At 39.1% G+C, this 25,066-nt stretch overlaps 2 protein-coding genes across 9 annotated transcripts in view; one reads left to right on the top strand and one right to left on the bottom strand.

Annotated features, from left to right (window-relative positions):
- Window positions 1–25,066, bottom strand: part of AP2B1 (adaptor related protein complex 2 subunit beta 1) — a 133,232-nt gene that overhangs the window by 49,631 nt on the left and 58,535 nt on the right. For all 8 annotated transcript variants that reach the window (XM_027624921.2, XM_027624923.2, XM_027624926.1 and 5 more), the window contains 4 exons: window positions 24,327–24,492; window positions 23,148–23,246; window positions 16,070–16,329; window positions 8,372–8,564 (listed from right to left, as the gene is read on the bottom strand). In XM_027624921.2, coding sequence (XP_027480722.1) covers window positions 8,372–8,564; window positions 16,070–16,329; window positions 23,148–23,246; window positions 24,327–24,492 — 718 coding nt within the window. The remainder of the gene's footprint in view (window positions 1–8,371; window positions 8,565–16,069; window positions 16,330–23,147; window positions 23,247–24,326; window positions 24,493–25,066) is intronic.
- LOC113939811 (putative ubiquitin-like protein FUBI-like protein ENSP00000310146) lies at window positions 8,898–9,354 on the top strand (the record flags this gene model as incomplete). Its single annotated transcript, XM_027626431.2, is given in 2 exon segments — window positions 8,898–9,113; window positions 9,115–9,354. Coding segments are annotated over 2 exon segments (456 nt in total), but the record flags the coding sequence as incomplete, so codon positions are not given.

The raw sequence follows: 25,066 nt of genomic DNA, 5'->3' as shown, positions 1-25,066 counted from the left end.
AGAGTGGCCACTTTACCATCCCTGAAGTAGTGCTGAATTGGGCTCAGTTCAGGCTGAACTACATAGTAATGTGTCCTTGTAGTGTTAATCGAGTAACTAGATGGAAAGCAGTGATTTCATGGTGACTTATTGTAACTTGTGGGCTAAAGGGATTTCAGTACAGTTACATGATTTCTCAACAGAGCCAGGTTGAGCCAAAAGTTTAGCTGAGTCTGCCCATAGCTCTAGTTCAGGTAGATACCAAAAGGAAACAGCCTCATCCAATGGCAATATATTACAATAGCAGAAATACAGAGGGGAACTCATGAGTAAGGTTCTATAAGGCAACAAGTCCACCTGACTCCAAGAAAAAAAAGTCTTTTATAAAAGAGTATCAAATGAGATGGCCACTAAGCAGACCAAAAGAAAAAAAAAAGTCCCACAAATGATCACAATGGCTGGTCTTGGTTAACCCCTTTCGGGTAGGTACCTCTGACCAGTGCAAAATATACCTACCTTCTTCTAAACCTATGGTGCTGAGTATCTGAAGACATTCTCTCTCTCTCTTTTTTTTTAAAGATTTTACTTATTTATTTGACAGAGAGAGAGACAGCGAGAGAGGGAACACAAGCAGGGGGAGTGGGAGAGGGAGAAGCAGGCTTCCCGCCGAGCAGGGAGCCTGATTTGGGGCTCGATCCCAGGACCCTGGGATCATGACCTGAGCCGAAGGCAGACGCTTAACGACTGAGCCACCCAGGCGTCCCTGAAGACATTCTCTTAATTAGAGGTGCAGATCTTAAGCTCAGAAATTTCTCTGCTTCTGTCTAGAGTTACTACCTTTTTCATATGATGGTTTTCAGAATGGATTTAATTAAAGGGAGTCTAAAGGAATGCTTCCGGTCATATAGCTTACCAACAGCTCTATTATTCAGAAGCCAAAATAGAATGATGTAAAAATAGTATACAGCAATTCCCATCAAACAATGGAATTTAGACCAAAATCCTACTGGGGTCAAAAACATCAGTCTGTGCTTTTCCTATTAGGGTTTTAGATTTTAGAAGGCACATACCATCTCCTAGGTAGAGTGCAATTTTCAGCTGTTTGGCTACAAACATTAATTTCATCTTCAAAAAGCTATTCAGAAAAGCATCATAAAATATAACTAATTAAACTGGTGAAAAGAATCTGTAACCATGCAAAAGCTATTAAACTGATGGCTAAGGATGGACTTGATATGGAATAGCATGAGTTGAGATCATATAAAATCATCCAAAGACCCCTTGGCCTGATAGAAAAAAAGGCTTGTATCAACAGAAAAGTAGGGGGATATAAAAGAATACTTCCTAAGATGGGACAGGGAAAGAATGTGTCATTACTGGTCTCTTAGGTCCAACAGAACCCCACGAGGCGTATACTTCAAATCCACAGGAGAAGCTCTGCATCCTGTTTCATTTTCTTTTGCAATACTTACTACCCTACTCTATAGTTGTCATCTCAACTTTCCCCCACTAGAACATAAGCTTGCAAGGACTAGTCACAACTATATTCCCAGTACACAGAATAAAGTCTGATATAGAACCAGCACTCAGTGAATGAATGTCCTATTAACCATATAAGCAGGGCTATTGGCAATATTACTTCTCGGGGAGACAATTTTGAAATGAATCATTTTATTGGAGAAAATTATCACAAAATGGACAGAAGGCTGACAAAACGGTTTTATCAACTGGCCTAGCGCATCCTATTGGCATCGACATTTCCAACATACAAAATAGAACCAATTAGGGAAAAGAAGGACCCAGCCCCCATCCCAAGGCCGAAGTCCTTTCTAGAGAGGAAATGTATTATTGTCTGAACAGTTTTGACGGCAAGTTTTCAGAAGAATGCCCTGTGCATCATTTATTGGCTCTGAAAGCACTAGTGTTTTGTATCACAGCTCACTGCCAAATAGATGAGAAGATATGATGTCATGGCTCTGCTTACAAGAGGGTAAGATGAACAACCTTGTTCCTTTTGCTGCAAGACAGATGTATGAACTTACCCAGTCCCTCTTTTCACAAATGAATACACTTCTAGTCTTTCTCAAACATTCATATGCCTCCTAATGGCAAGCCAGCCCAAACTCATATACCCAGAGCACCCGGAAGGTATAGTGAGAAGAGGCATATGGCAAACAAGTTTTGTGTTCTGGTTTAAGCATTCATGCAATTTTACATTCTAAGCCTTAACACAGCAGTGTTTAGTCTGTGTTTACTTTCCTTGCCATCAAGTTAAGAATGACACTGCAAGAAGGATGAGCCACATTTATTCTGCAGCTACAAATGCCTCCTGCACTCTGCTGTGTACTCCAGACACCGTGTACCCCTGATCTGAGAAGGACCAAAGTGAGACTGGACTCTATTCTAGAAGATGACAATAACAAACAAACTGGAGGAATCTCAGGAGAGTCTTGGGTTCAAATCTTGACTCTAGAGACTTACTTGCTATGCCACCTTCAGTTTTCTGTGAAATGGGGCCCAACAGAATTTCCTTGCAGAATTATTTTGGGAATTAGAAATTATAAAAGTTCTAAGCACAGGGAACTGGAACAGCAATAGAAACTCAGGACTGGGTTAATTATTCCCCCAAACCGCCTAATAAAAAGACAGTGGTTACAAAAACCACACTGAAGAATTTACCAGGAAAAACTGGGCTATAATTCACAAAGATTTTCTCCACAACACCACCAACTCTAAAACTTAAGCTCTTTAATCACTGCAAATCTTTTCCAGAGGAAGAAATAGGAAGATGCAAAACGAGTATGTAGTTTAGTCCTGTAGGCTAAAAAAACTAAAATTATCACTAAAATAGTACCTGACTTAAAATTTCTGCAAAGTAAAAATAAAAATCTGTAAGAAACAGGGTGGGAGGGCACACTTATCATGAACACTGAGAAATGTAGAGAATTGCTGGATCACTATATTGTACACCTGACATTAACACTGTACATTAATTATACTGAGAAAAAAAAAACAAATAGAGTGGGAGGATTTGAAAAAACATAACGCTGCATTTAGGAAAAGGCAGTTTCTTCTCTAGCCCACACTATTCCAGCTGGGCACACTGAAAGGACATTTCTCTGGCTGGAAAACCTCTGTCAGCAAAGAGAAAGGGCACTCTGGATAATGCTTCCTTTATGGTCTTGATGTACAATAGCACCATTTATCTAAATAGAATAATGCACAGCACCTTGGATGAACAAAAGGCTATAATTTACCCAAGGCCTCTGCTGACAGTCTGAAAGTAAAGGTGACAAAAAAAGTCAAGATTCAATTATTAACTTTAGTGAATCTCACAGATGTCAGACTTACTAGCAAATGGTGTATCTTTACATGTATGTAGGAGTCATACACATGGGCCTCAGGTCACCTCCCACACTACACCAAACCAGGATTTGCACTGTCAGAAAAGTCACACTACCCAGAATGAACACTTTCTTAGATTCCATATCAGAGGCATCAAAAGACCCATACAAGACTTCTGAAACTAAGAAACAAAAACACTCCACCAACTTTTGTAAGTCCACACTTAAATAGTATACTATCCTGCTTTACATGCAGAACACATCAACCATGTAAGATTCACTACAATTCAATCCACATCAAGGGGACAGTTAAGTTTATAGTAACAGAAGAAACTATCCACAGAGTTCAAGCAAAAGAGAATATGCTAAAGCAGGCAGAAACTAAAAATAGGGATATTTCAGTAAGGAGATTGAAAAGAATATGGAGAAAATCCATTTTGATTTGAGTCCTTAATGAAAAAGCATTCCATTTTTAAAATCTGAAGCTCTGCCTAAATCAATGATTTTCAAAGCTGCCTGTCTCCAAAATAAATAAGAATCAACTAGGAGGCATGGAGTGTGTGTGTGTTTTCTTTACATCACAGCAATATCCCCACTCACTTTTTTTGGTTTAAAAATCACAGCTGTTATGAGTCACTATTATTGATGGAAGAAGGCTGGGGTCTTCAGGTATGTTGTGGCAAATAATGCTGATAAAGTAAATAAACAAATAGATAAGTACTTCCTTAATGACAATTCTAGAAAAAGCCTCAATTCACTAAATCTCAAAATTTTACAAGTACAACAATGAAAGAAGGTAAACAAGATCTAATGGAAGGATCACCAGAATACGAAAAGAGAAGAAAAATTATACTCTAGTGAATTTGGAAGTTTTAAGACAAAAGTACAGAGGGGCACCTGGGTGGCTCAGTCGGTTAAGCATCCAACTCTTGATTTTGATTTTGGCTCAGGTCATGATCTCACGACTGTGAGATTGAGCCCCATGTTGGGCTCTGCACTGAGCACTGAGCCTGCTTGGGATTCTCTCTCCCCCTCTCCCTCTGCCCCTCTTCCCCACCCTGTGTGCACACTCTCTCTTTAAAAAAAAAAACAAAAACAAAACAGAAAAACAGGTGACAATCTAAAATACAAAAACAATTTTCAGTCTCCAATTATACAAAGTGAGCAAAGGTAAAAAGAACCCCAGGACTGAGCAACTAAATCTAAATTGGTCAAATTCAACTTCTGGCCAATTTCTGGTAGGCTGGACTACCTAACTGCAAAATACAGTAAAAATGTCCTAGGGAGAAGGGGAAGGAACAGAGGTAAAGTCAGAGAGGTCTGTTTTCGTAGGCGGTAGTGAAAAGGCTTACCAGAGTATAATTCTTCAGTAGAAATCATTGCCTTGACTTAGAGATCATTTTTTAACATGTCTACCCAACTCCATTTGGAACTTCCTTTGGTTCAATGTTCTGAACCTTGGATGCAAAATTAAAGTAACCTGGGTATCTTTCTAAAATATCAATGTCTAGGTCCTGTCTCCCAGAAATTTTGTTTAACTGCTCTAGGATTGGGCCCAAACACTGACAGTTTTTCACTGTTTGTTTTCAAGATCTGAGAGAGAGAGGGTGTGTTTGAGTGTACACGAGCGGGGATAGGGGCGGGGGAGAGGGAGAGAATCTCAAGCCGACTCCCCACTGAGTGCAGAGCCCAGATGCGGGGGGGACCACCTCATGACCCTGTGATCTCAACTGGAGCCGAAACCAAGAGTCAGACGCTTCACCAACTGAGCCACCCAGGTGCCCTGATAGTTTTTGTTTTGTTTTGTTTTTTAAATATGGTACTAATGTGGGACTAACTACGCAGCTGGAGTTGAGAACCCCAAAAGCTTAAATAAAAGGTTTGGAGCTGCCATATTTCATTAGCGGCACACCACTGACCCCTATGGGTAGGGTTCCCTTAGACAGCAATGATAAAAGCAGCAGAAACCATATAGAGGCCTTGCTGTCCGCCCTTCTGAAGTGAACACTAAGGTAACTTGAGTGCTCCTTGCCAGGTGAACATGTAACTCTAAACCAGGCCAAATTTTACATTGCCTGGGTGAAAAGCTACCACTCCCAGCAACACTATTCTTCCTACAGAGTAAAAGAAGGACCTTTCCTTCTTTTATTATTACCCAAAAATAATTTCAGGAGTTCCTTGCCCTCCCTCAATTTGGGGTAGAGGAGGAGCCCTCTTTCCAGGAGTGTGTTTACTGCTGAAGTCAAGACAAAAAGGCATCCGGGTTTACCAACAGCTATGATTCAAGCACCAAACTGAAGTGGTTCACAGTGGTCCCAGAAATTCTACGGTTTTATGCAAAATATGGCCCATGGAGCTGGGAGCTTGTTAGAAATGCAGACTCCTCGGTTTCATCTCAGACCAACTAAATCAGAATCTGCCTTATACAAGATCTCCAGGAGATAGATAGGATTTATATAGATTTACATTATAGTCTGAGAAGCACTGCGGTGAGGAAAAGATTCATTCAAGAAACAGCACTATATAGATTAAGTAAAAACTCTGAGGACTATTTCCCTCTTTAAATTAGATAATTTACAAAACAACAATAAAAGCATTTTAAAATGGCACAGTCTAGAGCTGCCTTGGAAACTCACCTTCCACACAGCCAGATTTAGGCCTTCCTTGTGATGGTCTCTTAAAAGGATCTTAGTTCTCTGAGTGAATATATATTTAACCCCATATAGATCCAAAGCAAAAAGGGCTTTTACTCATTTTGATTTGAGATATATTTATATCACAGAATAAGCTGAAACCTGCATGACTTTCTAGGGCTATGACACCAAGTATACCATTTTGAAACCTGAAGTCAGGAAGAGGTAAAATACAGAGTTACGTAGGAACATTGCTGGGCCTCCATAGCAAAGGCTGTATAATATTTACAAATTCAAATGGGAAAACAACGTACTCCCCACCCCAAAAAGAGCATCCTTTACAAAAAAAGAAAGAAAGAAAGAAAAAGGCCCATGTGTAACTCTGGCTACTACAACCTAAAACTGTAACATCTTTTTTCCTACTTGAAGTAATACTTGTGGGAATTTTAACAGATGAATGGATAGCTAAGCAAAATACAAGGAGAAAACTCAAGGGCATTAAGGGCCAGCAACTGCTAATACAAAGCCACACAGAAATACCACGTCCCTTTCCTTCCATGCTAAAGTGGATCAAGAAGCAAGAGCATAAAATCCCAGGCCAGACAACATTAAAATATAGGGCCTCTTTCTTCCCTCCACCCTTCAAGCTTAATTTCTCTGTCATTCTTAGGTTCAATGAGCCCATCATTCTGTCAGCCACCAGGTAAATTAACAAATAGGGTTGTTAAGGCATAAACTTGAGTTGAGGAGGATGTAACACTTAACTGGTGGGTGATGTGTCAACAAGAACAGGAAGAACGATTTCAAAGGTTATGTGGAGTTTCTGCGAGAATCCGTTAATATGTCAGTATTCACTTTTTAGTCTTCTGAAAGACTCCACAGACCCTTTTGAGTCTACAGGGAGGCTACGTAGCCATGCAGAATGATCATATGAGGAAGCTATTCTTAGATAATTGGTCAAATCCACTCATTAAAGATATGAATATGAAAAGCAAATGCTTACATTCCCAAGAAAGATAATAAGGAGTGCTACTTGCAGCCCTATGAGCTGGTATCTAGAGCCTGGTCAGTGTACAGACTCTGAAAGCAGTGACTTTCCATTAGTAAAATGCACAACCCACAGAGATATGACTGTAACCCTATTTTCTTAGACCCTCTGCCAGCCAAGAATTAAATGTACCTGTACTGGCTGGCATAAATCCCAGACATAATGCTGCTCATAAGGTAGAAGAGAAAATGCTGGTGTGTGTAGCAGAAAGTGAGGCTGTTTAGTTTATGTAATCTCTGAGAACATATATTTTTGTATCTATGGCATGTCTTCTAATTTCTTTTTTTTTTTTTTAACTGCCTCTGAGAGTTTTTTTTTTCTTTTTAATTTTTTATTGTTATGTTAATCACCATATATTACATCATTAATTTTTGGTGCAGTGTTCCATGATTCATTGTTTGTTCATAACACCCAGTGCTCCATGCAGAACGTGCCCTCCTCAATACCCATCACCAGGCTACATGTCTTCTAATTTCTGATGTTGGGAAGTAAGTTTGTTGGGCGTCTTTGCAGACAAACATGTACAAGTGTCTAGCTAAAAGAGCCCCTCTAATTCCACCACAATTAAAAACCTGGTTTGTAGAGAGCCATGTGATGTGACACATCCATATGTGTGTATATATATATACCTGATATATAAGTTACTTTTCTGGTCTTCTCTACACAGATGGAAGGTCATCCTTAATATTTCTCATTTATCTTGTACCTCAACAAAAACTAATTTTAGTTCCCACCGGTGGCACATATTCACAGATACTCTGGACTTTGAAGCCTTTTATTATTAGAATCCTGGAAGCTAATTAAATTGGAAGTATGGGTGGGAGGAAGAAGGGGGGCAAAAAGAACCAATCAAGCAGTACTCCCCAACTGTAATAAAGGTACATTTTTTACACAAATGGCTCAAATGGCTGCCTCAAAACCTTACAGAATTGGGGCATAAACCAATAAAATATAAAAAAGGCAAAGGTTTGAAAGTCTCAAGATAGGATGATCTCTCTGAGGTCATTTAAATGCTGTTCAGGAAAAAAGGAACTACAGGGGCTATCCAGAGTTAAGAAGCAGGAGTACTAAGCTCTGGAAAGGATACCAAATATTAAGATTGCTGAATAGGTTGGCTAAATATCAAAAGTTCTATTTAGAGGCAGGACAACAAAACAATCCCGCACAGTTGTAAACATGCCCCATAACAATTAATTAATTGACAATATCAATTAATTCTGTGAAGATAAAAAATCCTGTCCTTTATCAAAGGACATTGCTCTGCTCATCAAGGAAAGGCCTAGTTCTAAAAAGCTGAATAATCTAAAGCTCTTTAGCATATCAAAAATTTAAAATAACCAAAAGAAAGAAGGAAGAAAGATACTTACCAGACTATCTAGTCCTCCTCCCAAGAGATCCACTGCTCCCATCTGCATGGAGGACACCTGTGGCACATTGACTGGGGGACCGAGGTCAAGGTTTAAAAGGTCTCCTAGAAGGTCACCTTGAGAGGGGATCACCTGAGGCTGTTCCAGGTTCGTGGCTGTGGTGGTGCCAACAGGGCTGTCACCTGCATCAGTGCTGCAGTCACACACACACACACACACACACACACAGAGAGGAAAAGAGAAAAGTCAGTTTCACCCAGGACACAATAACAAGGCACAAGTGAATGTCAGATCTATAAAACACAGGAGGAGGAAAAAAACAAACAAAAAACAAAAATATAAAACTTATTTTTTTTTGCAGTATTATTTTTTAAAAGATTTTATTTTTAAATAATCTCTACACACGATGTGGGGCTCAAACTCACAACACCGAGATCAAGAGTTGCATGCTCTACAGACTGAGCCAGCCAGGTGCCGCCAAAATCAGCAATTCTTATTTTTATCAAAATATAGTTGCTAAGGTCTTTCTCGACTCCATCTTCGCGGTAGTGGCTGCAGTGCCCGCAGTTCAGTCGCCGACATACAGCTCTTTGTCCGCGCCCAGGAGCTACACACCCTCGAGGTGACCGGCCAGGAGGCGGTCGCCCAGATCAAGGCTCATGTAGCCTCCCTGGAGGGCATCGCTCCAGTAGATCAAGTCGTGCTCCTGGCAGGCACGCCCCTGGAGGATGAGGCTACCCTACCTAGGTCAGTGTGGAGTGGAGGCTCTGACCACCCTGGAAGTAGCTAGCCACATGCTTGGAGGTAAAGTCCATGGTTCCCTGGCCCGTGCTGGGAAAGTAAGAGGGCAGACTCCCAAGGTGGCCAAACAGGAGAAAAAGAAGAAGACAGGCCAAGCCAAGCGGTGGATGCAGTACAACCAGCGCTTTGTCAACGTTGTGCCCACTTTTGGCAAGAAGAAGGGCCCCAATGCCAACTCTTAAGTAAACTGTGATCCTGGCTCTCCCAAATAAAGCCACTTAGTTCAGTAAAAAAAAAAAAAAAAAAAAATATATATATATATATATATATATAGTTGCTAAAATGAAAATAAAAGTATACTATATAATGCAGTCAGTCAATTTTAACTGAGCACCTACACTATAATAGAGCATTATAATGAGAACCTTCGAGCCATATGTTTTAAAAAGAAAAGCTATTTCCTGTCCTCAAATAACTTAAACAACAACAAAAAGCTGCATTTACAAAATGACTGCAAAGCACATTCACTGTGTAATAGCAGAAATGAGTACTGTATGAGCATCTGCACAATGACGGGATACAGCTCAGAAACAAAACAAGCCAGGTAGGGCTGATTCTAAAAGCTTTGGAGAATGGTTTTATGACTAGATTTTGAAGAACAGCACAGTTGCGAGGAACTACCAGGGAGAGACTTATCTTAAAGGAACGGATGGTTTGTGCAAAGGCACAGAAATGAACAATCTGACATTAGGGGTGGTAAAAAAATTTTATTGGCAGGAGCAAAAATTGGGATTAAGATTTTGGGAAAGAGAAGATGAGGGAGATAAAACTGAAAACTAGCCTGGGAAGTTAATTTTTTTGATAGGCAATGCAGAATCACTTTGATTTGTTGAACGAAGAACTAAAAGTAACATTACAGAAACATGACTCTAGCAGCTGTGTGTCAAATGGACTGAAGTTGGAAGAATGAGTGTGGAGATCAGCAAACAGTAATCTAAACAGCTACTGCCACCATACATAAAAATAAAAAGTGGTGGGGCGCCTGGGTGGCTCAGTCGGTTAATCGTCTGCCTTCGGCTCAGGTCATGATCCCAGGGTCCTGGGATCGAGCCTCGCATCGCGCTCCCTGCTCAGCGGGAAGCCTGCTTCTCCCTCTCCTACTCCCCCTGCTTGTGTTCCCTCTCTCGCTGTCTCTCTCTCTCTCTGTCAAATAAATAAATAAATAAATAAATAATCTAAAAAAAAAAAAAAAAGTGGTGCGTTCCATGAGATAACAGATGTTGCTGGGTCAACTGGATAGCTGTGTGAGGGAAAAAATGAGCCTTGACTTTTGTACCTCACAAAATAAAAATTAAAGAGACAAAGCCAACATAAATGTGAAGGGGAAAATCTAGGAGAGTCCCTTGATGGCCTTGGAGTAGACAAAAGTTTCCACAGAAAACACTAAGTATAAAAGAAAAAAAATGATCTGGACTTCACTAAAACTGAAAGCATCTTTTCTTCAAATAACACCATCTAGAGACAACAAGAGAAAGTATGTTCCACAGACTACAAAAAACGATGCTCACAACGCATGTTATCTGACAAGCCATGTACCGAAATCACATAAAAGGTTCCTATATATCATTCAATTATTATATAAAGAATTCCTAAAATTGAAAAGAGAACTCATTAAAAATGAGAAGATTAGGCATATCACAAAGGAGGATCTACTAGCAGTCTGTACACATGAAGAGGGACTTAAGCCATCTCTAATCAACAGGAAAATGCAAATAAAAACCAAAGCAAGACCCTATCACATATCTGCCAGAATGGCAAAAATTAACATGACTGACAACCCCAAGTGCTCATCAGGATGTGGATCACCTAGAACTCATACACAGCTGGAAGTATACGCTGGTATGATCTCTTGGGAAAACTGGCAGTGTCTCCGACAGCTAAATATACATCTATTCTATGACCCAGCAATTCCATTCCTAGTTGTATACACAAGAGAAGTAAGTATATAAGTCTATTAAGACGTACACAAGAATATTCATAGCAGCTTTATCTGTAAGAGCCCCAAACTGAAAAAAATCCAAAGGTACATCAACAGAAGATATAAGTAAATTGTGGTATATTGGGGCAATGGAATACTATATACCAATAAATAGAAACATATAATTGATTTATATTGTGTTCAAGAATAAGCAAAACTGTAGTGATAGAAGTCAAAACAATGGTTATCTTTGGAGAGTGGGTATTAACAGAAAAGGGGCATGAAGAATCTTCTAGGGTGCTGGAAGTATCTCATCAGGGTGGTGGTTATGATTGTATATATATGTAAAAATCTACTGAGCCATATACACTAAAGGTTAGTGTACTATTAAGATTATTATAAATGATATATCAATTTAAAAAGTGGGGGTGGGGTAAGAGGGGAAAATCCCACAAAGAAAATTCCAGGCTCAGATGGCTTCACTGTGAATTCTTCCAAACATTTAAGAACAAAGTAAAACCAATCTCAGAGAATTTAAAAGAGAACAGAGAATGACAATTAAGAAAATCTGAAAGTAGTTAAGACTGCTTATGCAATATTAAATAATTATTTCTAATTTTCTTAGGCTGGGTAATTTACTGTGATATAAAAAAAATAAGTCCTTGTCTATTAGAGATACCAAGTAAAGGTGAAACAATAGGAAGTCTGGGATTTGATTTAAAATACTCCATCTCCGTCAAAAAATAAAAAATTGTAGGGGTGATACATGAAACAAGCTTGGCAAAATAGTGAGAACTGGTGAAGCCGAGTGATGAGTACATAGGAGTTTGTTATCCCACTCTATCTTGCACGTTTTCTAAGATTTATATAATACGAAGAAAAAAATAATGTAAAAATTCCATTAACAATATTTTCTTGAACATGTAAGAGAGAAGAATGAATAATCAAAGTCAAAGAATAAATAAACAAAAACTAAGAAGCAAAAGACTGGTGATGCTCCTCATAATGACAGAGGAACCTGAAGGGATGATGGGAAAAATAAATGCTGTTTCCAATTGTTAAATTTCAGGTAAGAAAAACAACTGAAGTCCAACAGATAGCTAAGGACAAGGGACTGGCAGTCAGAGTTCAAGAAGTAAATTGGGAAGAAATTCAAAAACACATCTCAGGTGAAATCAGCAAAGCACCACAGGTGTGGCAGTGAAGAGTAGGTGGTCTAGAGTAAGAAGACAAAGATCAAGTGTTGGCTCCAAATATTACCAGCTGTGTGATCTTGGGCAAGTGACAACTTTTCTGAGACAAAGATTCCTCATCAATAAAATGGTAACCATGTCACAGGGATCTATTTTAGACAGGATAAAATGAAAACATGATATAAAATGTAAAGCCCTATAAGAGATCAGGGGCTGGGGCGCCTGGGTGGCTCAGTCGTTAAGCGTCTGCCTTTGGCTCAGGTCATGATCCCGGGGTCCTGGAATTGAGCCCCGCATCGGGCTCCCTGCTCAGCAGGAAGGCTGCTTCTCCCTCTCCCGCTCCCCCTGCTTGTGCTCTCTCTCTCCTGCCTCTCTCTCTGTCAAATAAATAAATAAAATCTTAAAAAAAAAAAAAGAGATCAGTGGCTGTGTTTAGTAGTTCAGCTCCCGAAAGGAATACAAAGAGAAGCACAGAAAGAGAAGGTTCAGAATGAGCCTTGCAACACAATCAAGATTAATGATCAGAAAAGAGAATGAACAAAGAACAGCAAAGATTAAAGACAGAAAAACAATCTAAGAAAGATAACTTAGGAGCAAAAAGTGTCAAGGAAGCCAAGATGAGAAGTATCTAGATTGGGGGAAGAGGGGCAAATATAGCCAAAAATTAATAATGAAGTCAAAAGGGGGAAGCAATTTCATATACTCCTGCCAAGAAAAATATGAAATCTCTATAAAGGATATTCTCTGAACATGAAATTCTATCATCTTATGACATGTGCCATTTAAGAAGTGTTCTGTCATATTGTTTATCAGTACCTCTAAATAGAAGGCAGAATAGGTAACAATGCACATATTTTCTTTCTGTGAGAAGATAAAGGAGTTAGATGAAAAGAAGTGATCCTGTGGTTTCTACAAGAACATGGTAAATCATTATGCATTCTTTCTAAATGACAAACACAAGAAAATTAACATGAAAACAGTTCCCATGTAAACTCCTGGGAAATAACTGTGTAACTGACACCAAAGCGATATTTTTAAAAGGTGAGGTTTTCCTAAAGTAGACAACTATTTACCATTTTCACCTCCCCCCCAGAGCAGCTGACAAGTTTTAGTAAGCAACAGCCAACTAAAAAGCACTTTTCCCTTTCTCAAGTGATTTTAAAAAATTTGGTTAGGTAAGCATTTTTAGATTTCTAGAAGAGGCAGAGTAAGGTTTTACAGTGTTAGCTGTAGTTCATGTCAGAGGCACATCACTTAACTGAATGCTGCAGAAGAGAGCTAGGTAATGTCAGTGCTATTATGAATATGCCATTTGCAGCAATATATCATCCCTATTTATTTCAAAAGGGATTTTTATGCATTTGTGTTTCCCTTAAAAAGACAATACAAGCACAAATCAACCAAAAAGAAAAAAATTATCTAAAAAGGAACCACTTAAGACTATTAATCAGATAGAGACCTTATGTAAGAGACTGTTTCTTTTTTATAGTTTAAATACTGGTTCTTGTGTTCTAGAAAGGGCTGTTTTTATTTGTTGATTTGTGTCACTTCCCCCCTCTGAGGGTCAAAAGCTATCAGGAGACAGGGTAATCTAAATGGCATATAAATATGGCTACAGAGGCAAGTTAAAAAGAAAATCCCTATTTATTACCCAAACTTAACAGACTGGGAGATGATACACTTAGAAGTCAAATGTCACATCTAGAAGGTTAAATAGGCTTGCCTACAGGAGAAACTCTCTACTGTTACAAGGCCTAATCCTTATGAAGCCTCAACTTCCTTTGGGTGAAAATCACAGCACCTGCCCTAAAACCAAAGAGTCAACTCAAGTGAAGGCTAATGAATCTCAATAAACATTTGCTTGGATGTTGTCCTTTCCTTTTTTAGTATGTCCTTTCTCTCTCTCTCTCTCTCTTTTTTTTTTTTTTGATGAGTCTGATAAAGGTTTAGCAATTTTATTGATCTTTTCAAAGAACCAGCTCCTGGTTTCCTTAATCTGTTCTACTGTTTTTTTGGTCTCTGTTTCCTTTATTTCTGCTCTAATCTTTACTATTTCCTTCCTTCTACCAGCTTTATGCTTTGTTCTTTTTCTAGTTCCTTTAGGTGTAAGATTAGGTTGGAATTTTACTTGCTTCCTGAGTTGGCCTCAGGAAGGTACTGCTGTAATCTTCCCTCTTAGAACAGTACTGCTGCATCCCAACTCTGTCTAAATGCTCTAATCAAAAAACACAGGGTGACTGAATGAATAAAAAAGCAAGAGCCACCTATAGGTTGCCAACAAGAAACTCACTTCAGACCTAAAGGCACATGCAGACTCAAAATGAAGGGATGGAAAAACATTTACCATGCAAATGGATGCAAAAAGAAAGATGGGGTGGTAATACTTATACTGGACAAAACAGACTTTAAAACGAAGACTGTAACAAGAGACAAAGAAAGATGGACACCACCTAATGAAGGAAACAATCTAACAAGAGAATATAACAATTATAAACATTTATGCACCCAAAATGGGAGCACCTAAATAAATAAAGCAACTATTAATAGACATTAAGGAAGAAACTGACAGTAGTTCAGTAACAGCAGGGGATGACACCCTACTTATATCGGTGGATATTATCATCCATACAGAAAACCAACAAGGAAGCAGTGGCTTTGAATGACACATAGGACTAGATGCTTTTTAACAGATATATTCAGAACATCCATCCAAAAACAGCAAAATACACATTTTTGTGTGTATTCCAAGTGCACATGGAACATTCTCTAAAACAGATCATGTCTTAGGTCACAAAACAAGTCTCATAAACTCAAAAAGGCTAAAATCGTATCATGCATCTTTTCTGACCACAATGGTATGAAACTAGAAATTAACCACAAGAAAAATCGAAAGAAGAACATAAATACATGGAGGCTAAACAACATGCTCCTGAACAATGATTGGTTCAACCAAGAAATCAAAGAGGAAATAAAAAAAATACATGGAGACAAATGAAAATGAAAACATAACTGTCCAAAATCTTTGGGATGCAACAAAAGCAATTCTAAGAAAGATAAGAGCAATATAGGCTTACCTCAAGGAGCAAGAAAAATCTCAAACCTAACCTTATACCTTAAGGAGCTAGAAAAAGAACAAAGCCCAAAGCCAGTAGAAGGAAGGAATCTAGGCTGCTTTTAAAAACAATCCTGCAAATATTATTTCATTTTCAGCTTTATAGCACAAAAGGAGTATCTGCTAACTTTATCCATAAGCTTCATAGAAAGTTACACTAAAGGTAGGGGCGCCTGGGTGGCTTAGTTGGTTAAGCTGCTACCTTGGGCTCAGGTCATGATCTCAAGGTCTTGGGATCCAGCCCCACGCTGGGCTCCCTGCTCAGCAAGGAGTCTACTTCTCCCTTTCCTGCCACCCTCCCACCCCCCCGCCGCTCTCAAATAAATAAGATCTTAAAACAAACAAAAAAGCTAAAGGTACATACTATAGACTTTCTTCCAAATTTTCAGCCCTGACAAAATTTCTAGCCTCATCTGCAGACTTAAGCAACTCTCAAACTTGATCAGTTTAGGTCTTCACCATTTTCTTAAGCCATTATCTTACCTACTCCAAGATTAGAACACAGAGGGGCCTTTCACCTATTATGTTTGTGCTCACTAGTATTTAGATGGAGCCCCCAGGACAGTTTAGCAGGTTTGCAAAATGCACAGCATTTTCTAGACTATAAAAGCGTGAGGAAGACCAACTCTGTCTAAACAGTTACTTCTCAGTCAAAACCTAGTTCACCTGCTTACCTCCCATGGTGTATTGGCAAGTGTTTGCGATGGATTCCATGACTTCCTTCCACAAAAGCATTGGGAGGCTTATGGTACACCGAAGCCAAAGATCCAATGTGGCAGATCAGCTCATCCAGCAGAGTTGGCTCAATAAGATCTGTCTCCTCAGAGATCAATGGCTTCTCAGACAAGACGACTTCTTTGGCTGTGACAGGGTCCGTTGAGAGAAGGCGCCAATAAATATAGCCTCGGTCTCGAAGGTCAGGATTATCAGAATCCTAATGAAAGGCAAGGGCAAGAAGGTTTAAATGGAACTTTTCTCCATACAGAAACCCAACCTGCTTGATTTATTATCAAGGCAATGCTGCAGTGATTTATAAAGAATTGGCTCTTAAGATATTCAAACTCAGGTGCCTGGGTGGCTCAGTTGATTAAGCGTCTCCCTTCGGCTTAGGTCATGATCTCAGGGTCCTGGGATCCAGCCCCACACTGGGCTTCCTGCTCAGCTGGGAAGCGTGTTTCTCCCTCTCCCTCTGCCGCTCCCCCTGCCCATGCTCTCTCGCTCTCTCTCCCACCCTCTGTCAAATAAATAAATATTTTTAAAAATAAATAAAAAATAAAAATAAAAATTTTAAGTCTTCCCAAACATCCAACCGTTCCCCACTTTAACTCTCCAGTGTGGTATGTATTCTTCCAGAAAGCTCCTAAGCATACATATATTCATTTTATACAAAACCAGTTTCACATTATATATACTGCACTGCAAGGTGCTTTCCACATTAGCATATACACCTGCAAATTTCCCCTGTATATATATAGCACTGCATCGTTATTGACTAATGCCCTATCCATGGATATTTAGATTCCTGCCTCTTTCTCCCTTTTTCCTGCCATTCATTCATTCATTCATTCATGCATTCATGTGATCATTACAGAGTGGAAATGAATACCCTGGTATCTACCTCTCAGAGTATGTATGTACATGGTGGCATGTATACCCATGCTGTTCCAGTGCTACAAGAGTAAGTCCCTGTTTCAGTTATCTGTATTTAAAACACACAAAGATATTTTCTTCAAAACTGGGCCAATCTGAGGGCTTACATGTGAGCTTCTAAGTAAACAGATGAACTGGTTCATGATTTAGCCATGTAAGGCACTTAGCACCCAGATTAATATTGGCAGTGAACCCAATGGTTTTGACTACATGGTTTTAAATGGTTTTTCTCAGTTTATATTGTTTAATTTGCATCCACAGTGGATTACTGGTTAAAAACAAAAAAGCATAAAGAACACCAAGATGTGGCAAGTTAGTTAACAGAGTATCAAAATGGTAAACATAACTGAAAATAATCTTTTTCTTTAAATTTTACTTATTATCACATACATAGGTTGCATCATTGGAACAGAAGTGCATATATATATATATATATATATATATATATATATATATATATATACACACACGCATTATATACCATATCAAAATGTTTGTAGTATTTGCAATGCCAGGGTTATAAAAAGGAGACAGTGATAGCATCCAATTTACATGATTTCTTTGTTTTTGAGGAGTTGGGTAATTTGTTTATAAATAGCAGCCTGAAACCTCCTCACTTAGATTTTCATTTGGAAACAGAGTTTGAACATTATAAAACATAAATAAATTGATTTGATTTTTTAAGAGAGGGGAATACAAGTTTCTCAAAATAACATGTCAGGAAAGCAATCCCCACCCCAGCTTTTGTTGATACATAAATTAAAAGTTAAATCTTAATTTATATATTCAATCCCCAAAGCACACCATTTGAAATTTGTAGACTGTGCTTTTTATTATATAATTAAAATGAATACTGCACATCACTCGACTGGGAAAATTCAGTCTTCTGTATTTACAAATTAGTAATATTCTTGAGGTATTAAACTTTATAATACAATTTAATAATATACTGATTAAAATACTTTTTACTTCAAATTATTTATTTCCTCTATTATGCACATATTTAACCAAATCGCAAAAAAAAAAAAAATCCTGTGGGGATTTACAAAATTATGTAAATTATAAAAAAAGTTTGAGGGGCGCCTGGGTGGCTCAGTCGTTAAGCGTCTGCCTCCGGCTCAGGTCATGATCCCAGGGTCCTGGGATCGAGCTCCACATCAGGCTCCCTGCTCCGCAGGAAGCCTGCTTCTCCCTTTCTCACTCCCCCTGCTTGAGTTCCCTCTCTCTCTGTGTCTCTGTCAAATAAATAAAATCTTAAAAAAAAAAAAGTTTGAATCCCCCCAACAAATTCAAAACACGGGCAAAATGCTGCACATAGAATCACTGGATTAATGATTAACACTGGGGGTGCCTAGGTGACTTAGTTAAGTCTCTTTTTTATTTTTACTTTTTAAAGATTTTATTTATTTGAGAGAGATCAAGCACGAGTGGGGACTGGGGGGAGAGGCAGAGGGAGAAGCAGACACCCTACTGGGCAGGAAGCCTGATGCAGGGCTCAATCCCAGGACCCTGAGATTGTGACCTGAGCTGAAGGCAGATGCTTAACAGACTGAGCCACCCAGGTGCCCCAGTTGAATCTGACTCTTGATTTTGGTTTAGATCATGACTCAAGGTTATGAGATTGAGTCTCATGTCGGGCTCTGTGCTGGGCATGGAGCCTGCTTGAGGTTCTCTCTTTCCCTCTCCCTCTGCCCCCCTTCTACCACATGCTCTCTCAAAAAATAAATAAATAAAAAATAAAGGGTATATACACTGTAAATTTAAATAGACACAGACTTTAAAAATATAGTCCTATAAGAAATGAGTGCAAATTTTCCAAGACCTAAAGTTAAGAGCAGGCAAAGATCTCCAACTGTTTGAACACTGCTATTCTGAGGGCTGATTTGTTCGGCCTATTATAAGCTGGCCTTCACTGCCTCACTATTCATCTGGAGGCCACAAGAAATCAGGCCCAGTTAAGACTTGGGACATGAGGGGCGCCTGGGTGCCTCAGTCATTAAGCGTCTGCTTTCGGCTCAGGTCATGATCCCAGCGTCCTGGGATCGAGCCCCGCATCAGGCTCCCTGCTCTGCGGGAAGCCTGCTTCTCCCTCTCCCACTGCCCCTGCTTGTGTTCCCTCTCTCGCTGTGTCTCTGTTAAATAAATAAAAACTTAAAAAAAAAAAAAAGACTTGGGACATGAAAACAAACTTTTTATGATTTTAGGGTGCCATTATGTGTTTGGTGGCTCACAAAATTTGGTTTTGGATCGCTTTTCTGTTAGCCCCATAGTTCCTTGCCAGAATCTGGAAAAACAGTACATTTCTAAAAATCTGAGAGCTTCCAAAATAATTCTTACCAGGGAAGCTCTTAAACTGGACTGTGTGTCAACACTAACACACCAGGAAAGCCACTCAATGGCAGATTCCAGGGCCACATCACAGATTTTCATTATGTCAGGAGCAGGCCCAGGAATTTATATGTCCAACAAGCAACACAGGTGATTTTGATGGTGGTTTCTAGTTCACAGAGAAGTCTTCAACTTAATTTTTCTTTCATATACTATACAGGGTAATTATTAAAGTCTGAACACTTCTGTGTATATTCTTAACTAATTCCTCTCTAACTACCAAAGCAAAGAAGACAAATCTTTAAAATGAAGCCTTGGATTCAAGGGTTCATTTTCTTTTCCCCTAATAATATTTCTACTTATACCACCACTTTATTTAAAATTAGAAGCATAAATATTTCACATATACTTTACTGAATTCTCAGCACAGGTAAAAAACATTATTAATTAACTCTCAGATGGGAGAGGAGCAGTATTTTTTTTTTTAAAGATTTTATTTATTTATTTGAGAGAGAGAATGAGAGAGAGAGCACGAGAGGGAAGAGGGTCAGAGGGAGAAGCAGACTCCCTGCCGAGCAGGGAGCCCAATGTGGGACTCGATCCCGGGACTCCAGGATCATGACCTGAGCCGAAGGCAGTCACTTAACCGACTGAGCCACCCAGGCGCCCTGGGAGAGGAGCAGTATTAATAAGAAATTTGCTCAGTCATGTCCTGAACCGGGGATGTGGCAGAAACAGAACCCCATCACCCAATTCAAATTAACACAACTTAGCAGATCACACTGCCCTCAATTTAAATTGGTACCAGCCAAAAGTATTAGGTTCAACAGCTCTTCCTGCCCATGGGTCTTGTCCCTGTGCTTTAATAAAACCACATTTTGCGGGGGGGGGGAGGGGGGATTAGGTTCTTATTTCACAAACTTGAGGGGAAAAAAAAAAGAGAAAAAACTTTCAAGAGAAATTTTATATATATTTATATATAGATATATGCACAATAATAATTACATACATATATGCACAATATATAAATGTGCTTGTTCTTTATGCTAACTCCTCAGATCTCATTAACTGGACAGAAAAGGCAGGGCTAGGGAAATTGCTTAATAATTACTTATAACCAAGTATGAAATAATCATCCATAATGATCTAAAAACTACTAAGTTCACTTGTATGTATGGCTTCTGCACAGTAGTGCTTCAAGCAGGGAAGCAGGGAACGTGTAGTCTCAAAGTCATCCTTGACCTTCAGACTAGAGAAGCAGCACAGCACAGTAGATAAGGGCAAAGACCCTGAAGCCAGGCTTCCTGGGTTTGAGTCCTAGCTCTGCCCCATACTAACTGGGCCTATGTCCCTGTTTCTCAATGTATAAAATAGGAATGAATAATACTGAGGCACCTGGGTGGCTCAGATGGTTAAGTGTCTGCCTTCGGCTCAGATCGCGATCCCAGGCTCCTAGGATCGAGCTCCGTGTCTGGCTTTGGGCTCAGCAGGGAATCTGCTTCTCCCTCTCCTCTGCCCCTCCCCTGCTCATGGTCTCGCTCTCTCTCTCTCTGTATTGCTCTGTCACAAATGAATAAATAAAATCTTTAAGAAAATAGGAACAGTACAACAGTAGCAACCCTTATGAGATTAAGTTAATAGGTAAAGCGCTTACTAGAATGCCTGGTACATAGTAAGCACAATACAAATGGTTATTATTAAAGATTCTATACTAGTCCTTGTACAAAAAGTCTAGAATCAGGAATATCTGATGGTTTACTTATACCCTGCCCTGTCCTAGAAAAGGACTTAGCAAAGCTTACAAAAATGTATCCAAGGCTAGAGAGCCTAAATCAAACTAGAAACAGAAAAATTCATCTCACAATGACCTACACATTTTCTACAGAAGATCCTTAAATTTGATTCTAAGGTTTCCAACTGACATGAACAAGAAATCTAGTCAGGTAAGCCATTCAGATGGGCAGTTAACTACATACCAATGCTTAGGAGAATCCAAAACTGGTTAGGAATTTGTCTGATGGGACCTCATAAAGAAAAACAACATATAAATGGAGTAACAAATAACTTTGACAACAGATCCAAAGAGGACAGTTTCTCATGACAACCCTTACTACAAGATGATGGTATCCATATAATTTAGTAAATGAAATTCTATTAGGGGTCAGGTACAATTCAGTCTAGATAGCCAGCCCTCTAATAATCTGGCTTGATTCAGTGGTGAATTTCAACTATTTGTAAGAACAGAGAGTCCTTGTATCCTTTAAGCAATCCTCCCTAAACACTTTATCTCAGGCAAGTTTTGATAAATACTAGGAGATGTTAAGATTGAGTTTGAACTCTGACAAGAATCCAAGATACAGGGCGCCTGGGTGGCTCAGTTGGTTAAGCGACTGCCTTCGGCTCAGGTCATGATCCTGGAGTCCCGGGATCCAGTCCCGCATCGGGCTCCCTGCTCAGCGGGGGATCTGCTTCTCCCTCTGACCCTCTTCCCTCTCGTGCTATCTCTCATTCTCTAATAAATAAATAAAATCTTAAAAAAAAAAAAAGAATCCAAAATACAGCTCTCCTATAAGGCCTTTTAAATACAGACCCATAAGCCTTACACAGGAGATGGAGATAGGGTTGAGAACTTGTGAATACAAGAGGAACCTACCAAGGACACTTGCTTGATTATAAGACTATCCCCATCTAGAGATGAGCAGAGAGAGAAGGCCCAGATTCTCTTCAGAAATGTTTTAAATCCATCTTAACACAGATCCAAACGAGTGATCAAGGGTCTAGACTAGGAAGTCTAGAATGCTCACTTCAACAAGGTAATATTAAATATCCGCTGCCTTGATGGTTATAGAAACTGCTTTGCTTCAGGCAAAGGAATATGTTTAAAAGGGAAGTTAAAAAAAAAAAAACTTCAAAGAACTCTTAAAAATAAATTTTAAAAGATGTAAAATTAGTAATAGCAAAGATGACAGGTTAGAACTAGGCAAAATGCTGTGAAAGGATTTTAAATTTTGATAAAATACCACTATAAAGAGATGAGTAAGAAAAATGATAAACTGAATATCTGACTCAGATTCCTATGTAGACACACACCTGAACTTCCAACAGCCTGCTACAGCCAGCCTGTTCGTAAATTCAATTAAGAACATAACTAAATTATGATGAATTGATGATTACTCTTCTAGTTACACTAGATAAAATAATTATTTTGATCTCTGTGGATCTAAAATGGTGACCTGATCTCTATGGCCGGCTGCCACATTCCTGAAATCAGAACTCATCCTAGGGAGGACCAAAAATATCCAATAATTAAGGAGGCAGCATAAGCACTTTAAAATTATTTAAAGAGACAGGCAATCAACTCTAGAAGGTAGAACAATACCTGAGACCTCTGTCAGGGCATTTACCAGCATTACATTGTACTTTCATTTGAAACTAAAATTAAGTCCCCCAAAAGGAGTGAGATTCAAGTGAGTCACCCAGTATTATGAGACTCAATGTCATTTTCACATAGTAGGTCCTTCATTGACAGTAAAAAAAATCTTAAGTTCAATTTTCATGAACTGTCATAAAGACTGGAGTCAGTCAATTCACTTAAAAGCCACAGAACCAGCTATAATTCAGTGGTATAAGAGACACTGTTTTTATATTTTAACAGGATCTAAAGACTGCACCCTTTCCAATTAAAACCTCTCCAAATAAATCTTCTTAGAGTTTCCTAATTTCCTAAATATAAAACCAGACAAATCAAACCCACGCTTTTTCTAGATTTCATACCTGTGTTGCTAAACTCAAGACTTGCTGTACCAGCTCCTGTGTTTCTGATGGTTTCTTAAGAAACAGCTTCACGATGGCAGTAAGCAGAGTAAGCTGCACCTAAGGGCATGACATAATTTAACAGTTAAAGTGAAAGGCATTTACATTATTCCCTACCATCATTTCCAAAGTAGTGCTTACCCATCTATGAATTACTATGGGGGTTTCCGATTCTGATTAAGAGACAAAGGCTAAAACTCAGCCATTATCAAAAATAGCAGGTCAAAGGTATTCATCAATTAAGAACTTAACAGCCTCTTATCCCAAATTGCATTTTTGGCATCAAAAATTGCTTATTTATTAAATCCCTTATTATTTACTTCCGCCAAAAGATACAACTTAGGGAGAATTAGGGAATTATCTGTCATACTAGGGCAAGAGCCAAAAAATAGTAAAATCGCACCGGATCAGAGCTAATTAAGAGTGGGCTACAGGCTTGTATGTGTTCCTTGTAGACGCCCATTAAAATTACTATGGCCGAATTACATACATGACCTTCAATGTGCAGTGAGTGCAAATGCCAGGGGAAAGGAGTTTTATAATTTATCTGCTTCTGTGGGCCCGTGGCTCCGAGGTCAGGTCTCTCCATTTGGGTAGAGGAGAGGCAGAAGATGGGAGGAAGTCTAACCACCCACAGAGAATCTTTCCAAACTGCACATGCCAGACCTCACCCCAGCCCCAGGTGAGAAACCCTGCTGTAATGAGCCACAACCATCAGGAATAGGAACAGGTCATCTTCTTCTGGTGAGAGAAAATGAAGAAGTGCTAGCTACTGCTCTCAGCAAGTAGTTGTTAAAGCGTGGTTCTGGACCACTAGTAGCAGCAGCAGCATCCTGAACCTGGTAAGAAATGAAAATGCTTAAGCCCATCTCAGACCCAACAAGTCAGAAACACTAAGGATGGGGCCCAGCAACCTGTGCTTTAACAAACTCTCTAGGTTCATTAAAGTTTGAGAATCACTGGTCTAAGGCAGATTTGTCCCACCAGAAATCGGCACAAATGAAAAGATGAATTTATATATAAATTCTCTCTCTCTCTCTCACACAAACACACACACACACACACACGAAAGTGCATAACCTTTACTTTCCCTGAAATCTTCCCCAAAAGATCAGACACAGGACACAGATGAGAACTTACCTGGGTGCTTTCATCATGAAAACCCTCCAGGAAGCTCTCTAGTAACTCATCTGCATTGTCAATTCTCTCAGCATATTCTCCCACAATCCAAATCATAGCTGCTCGAGCGTCTGGTTCATCCAGTGAGTCTAAGTTCTCACACAGAGTGGCAATGATACTTTCATACCTGATTTAACAAAATGGACTATGGTTACATTGGGCACGAATGAGAACTGTATTCAACAATGAAGGCTAAAAACAAAACCACCAACGAGGTACCCTAAACCAAACCACCAAACTATAAAGGCTTTTGTCAAGAGAATGCAGAAGCTTTAAGCCAGAAGATTATGTCTTAAATTTCCCTTCAATTATGTTTTCATAACTGGACCATAAACTGTTATAAAAATGCATCAGATATTCTTTTCACAAGGAAAAATTAACCTGTGGTATAATACCACTAACATAATTTCTAACACTCTTTCCTGTAACTAGATCAGAGAATTTTCCTATCTATTATTCCATTTTGCCTTCATGGTAGAGGAACAAAAATTCCACTTTACTTTTAGGAAAATGGAGTTAGACAACAACAGCATCCAGACTAGAAACAGTAATTTTGTCCACTAATCCACTAATCCTGCTTTTTCTGGAGATCTTTATGTTCTTTCCTCCCAAGGCACCCACACTAATGACTTGTTTCTCCAAAGAAACAAATAATTCAAGTATTTATTTTCATTTGCGCAGGCCTATAGTGCTCTCATTTT

This window comes from Zalophus californianus, chromosome 16 (assembly GCF_009762305.2).
Source record: "Zalophus californianus isolate mZalCal1 chromosome 16, mZalCal1.pri.v2, whole genome shotgun sequence".
In the NCBI taxonomy this organism is placed as follows: domain Eukaryota; kingdom Metazoa; phylum Chordata; class Mammalia; order Carnivora; family Otariidae; genus Zalophus; species Zalophus californianus.
Note: the sequence above shows the minus strand (reverse complement) of the source record. Positions and strands in the feature narration are given on the sequence as shown.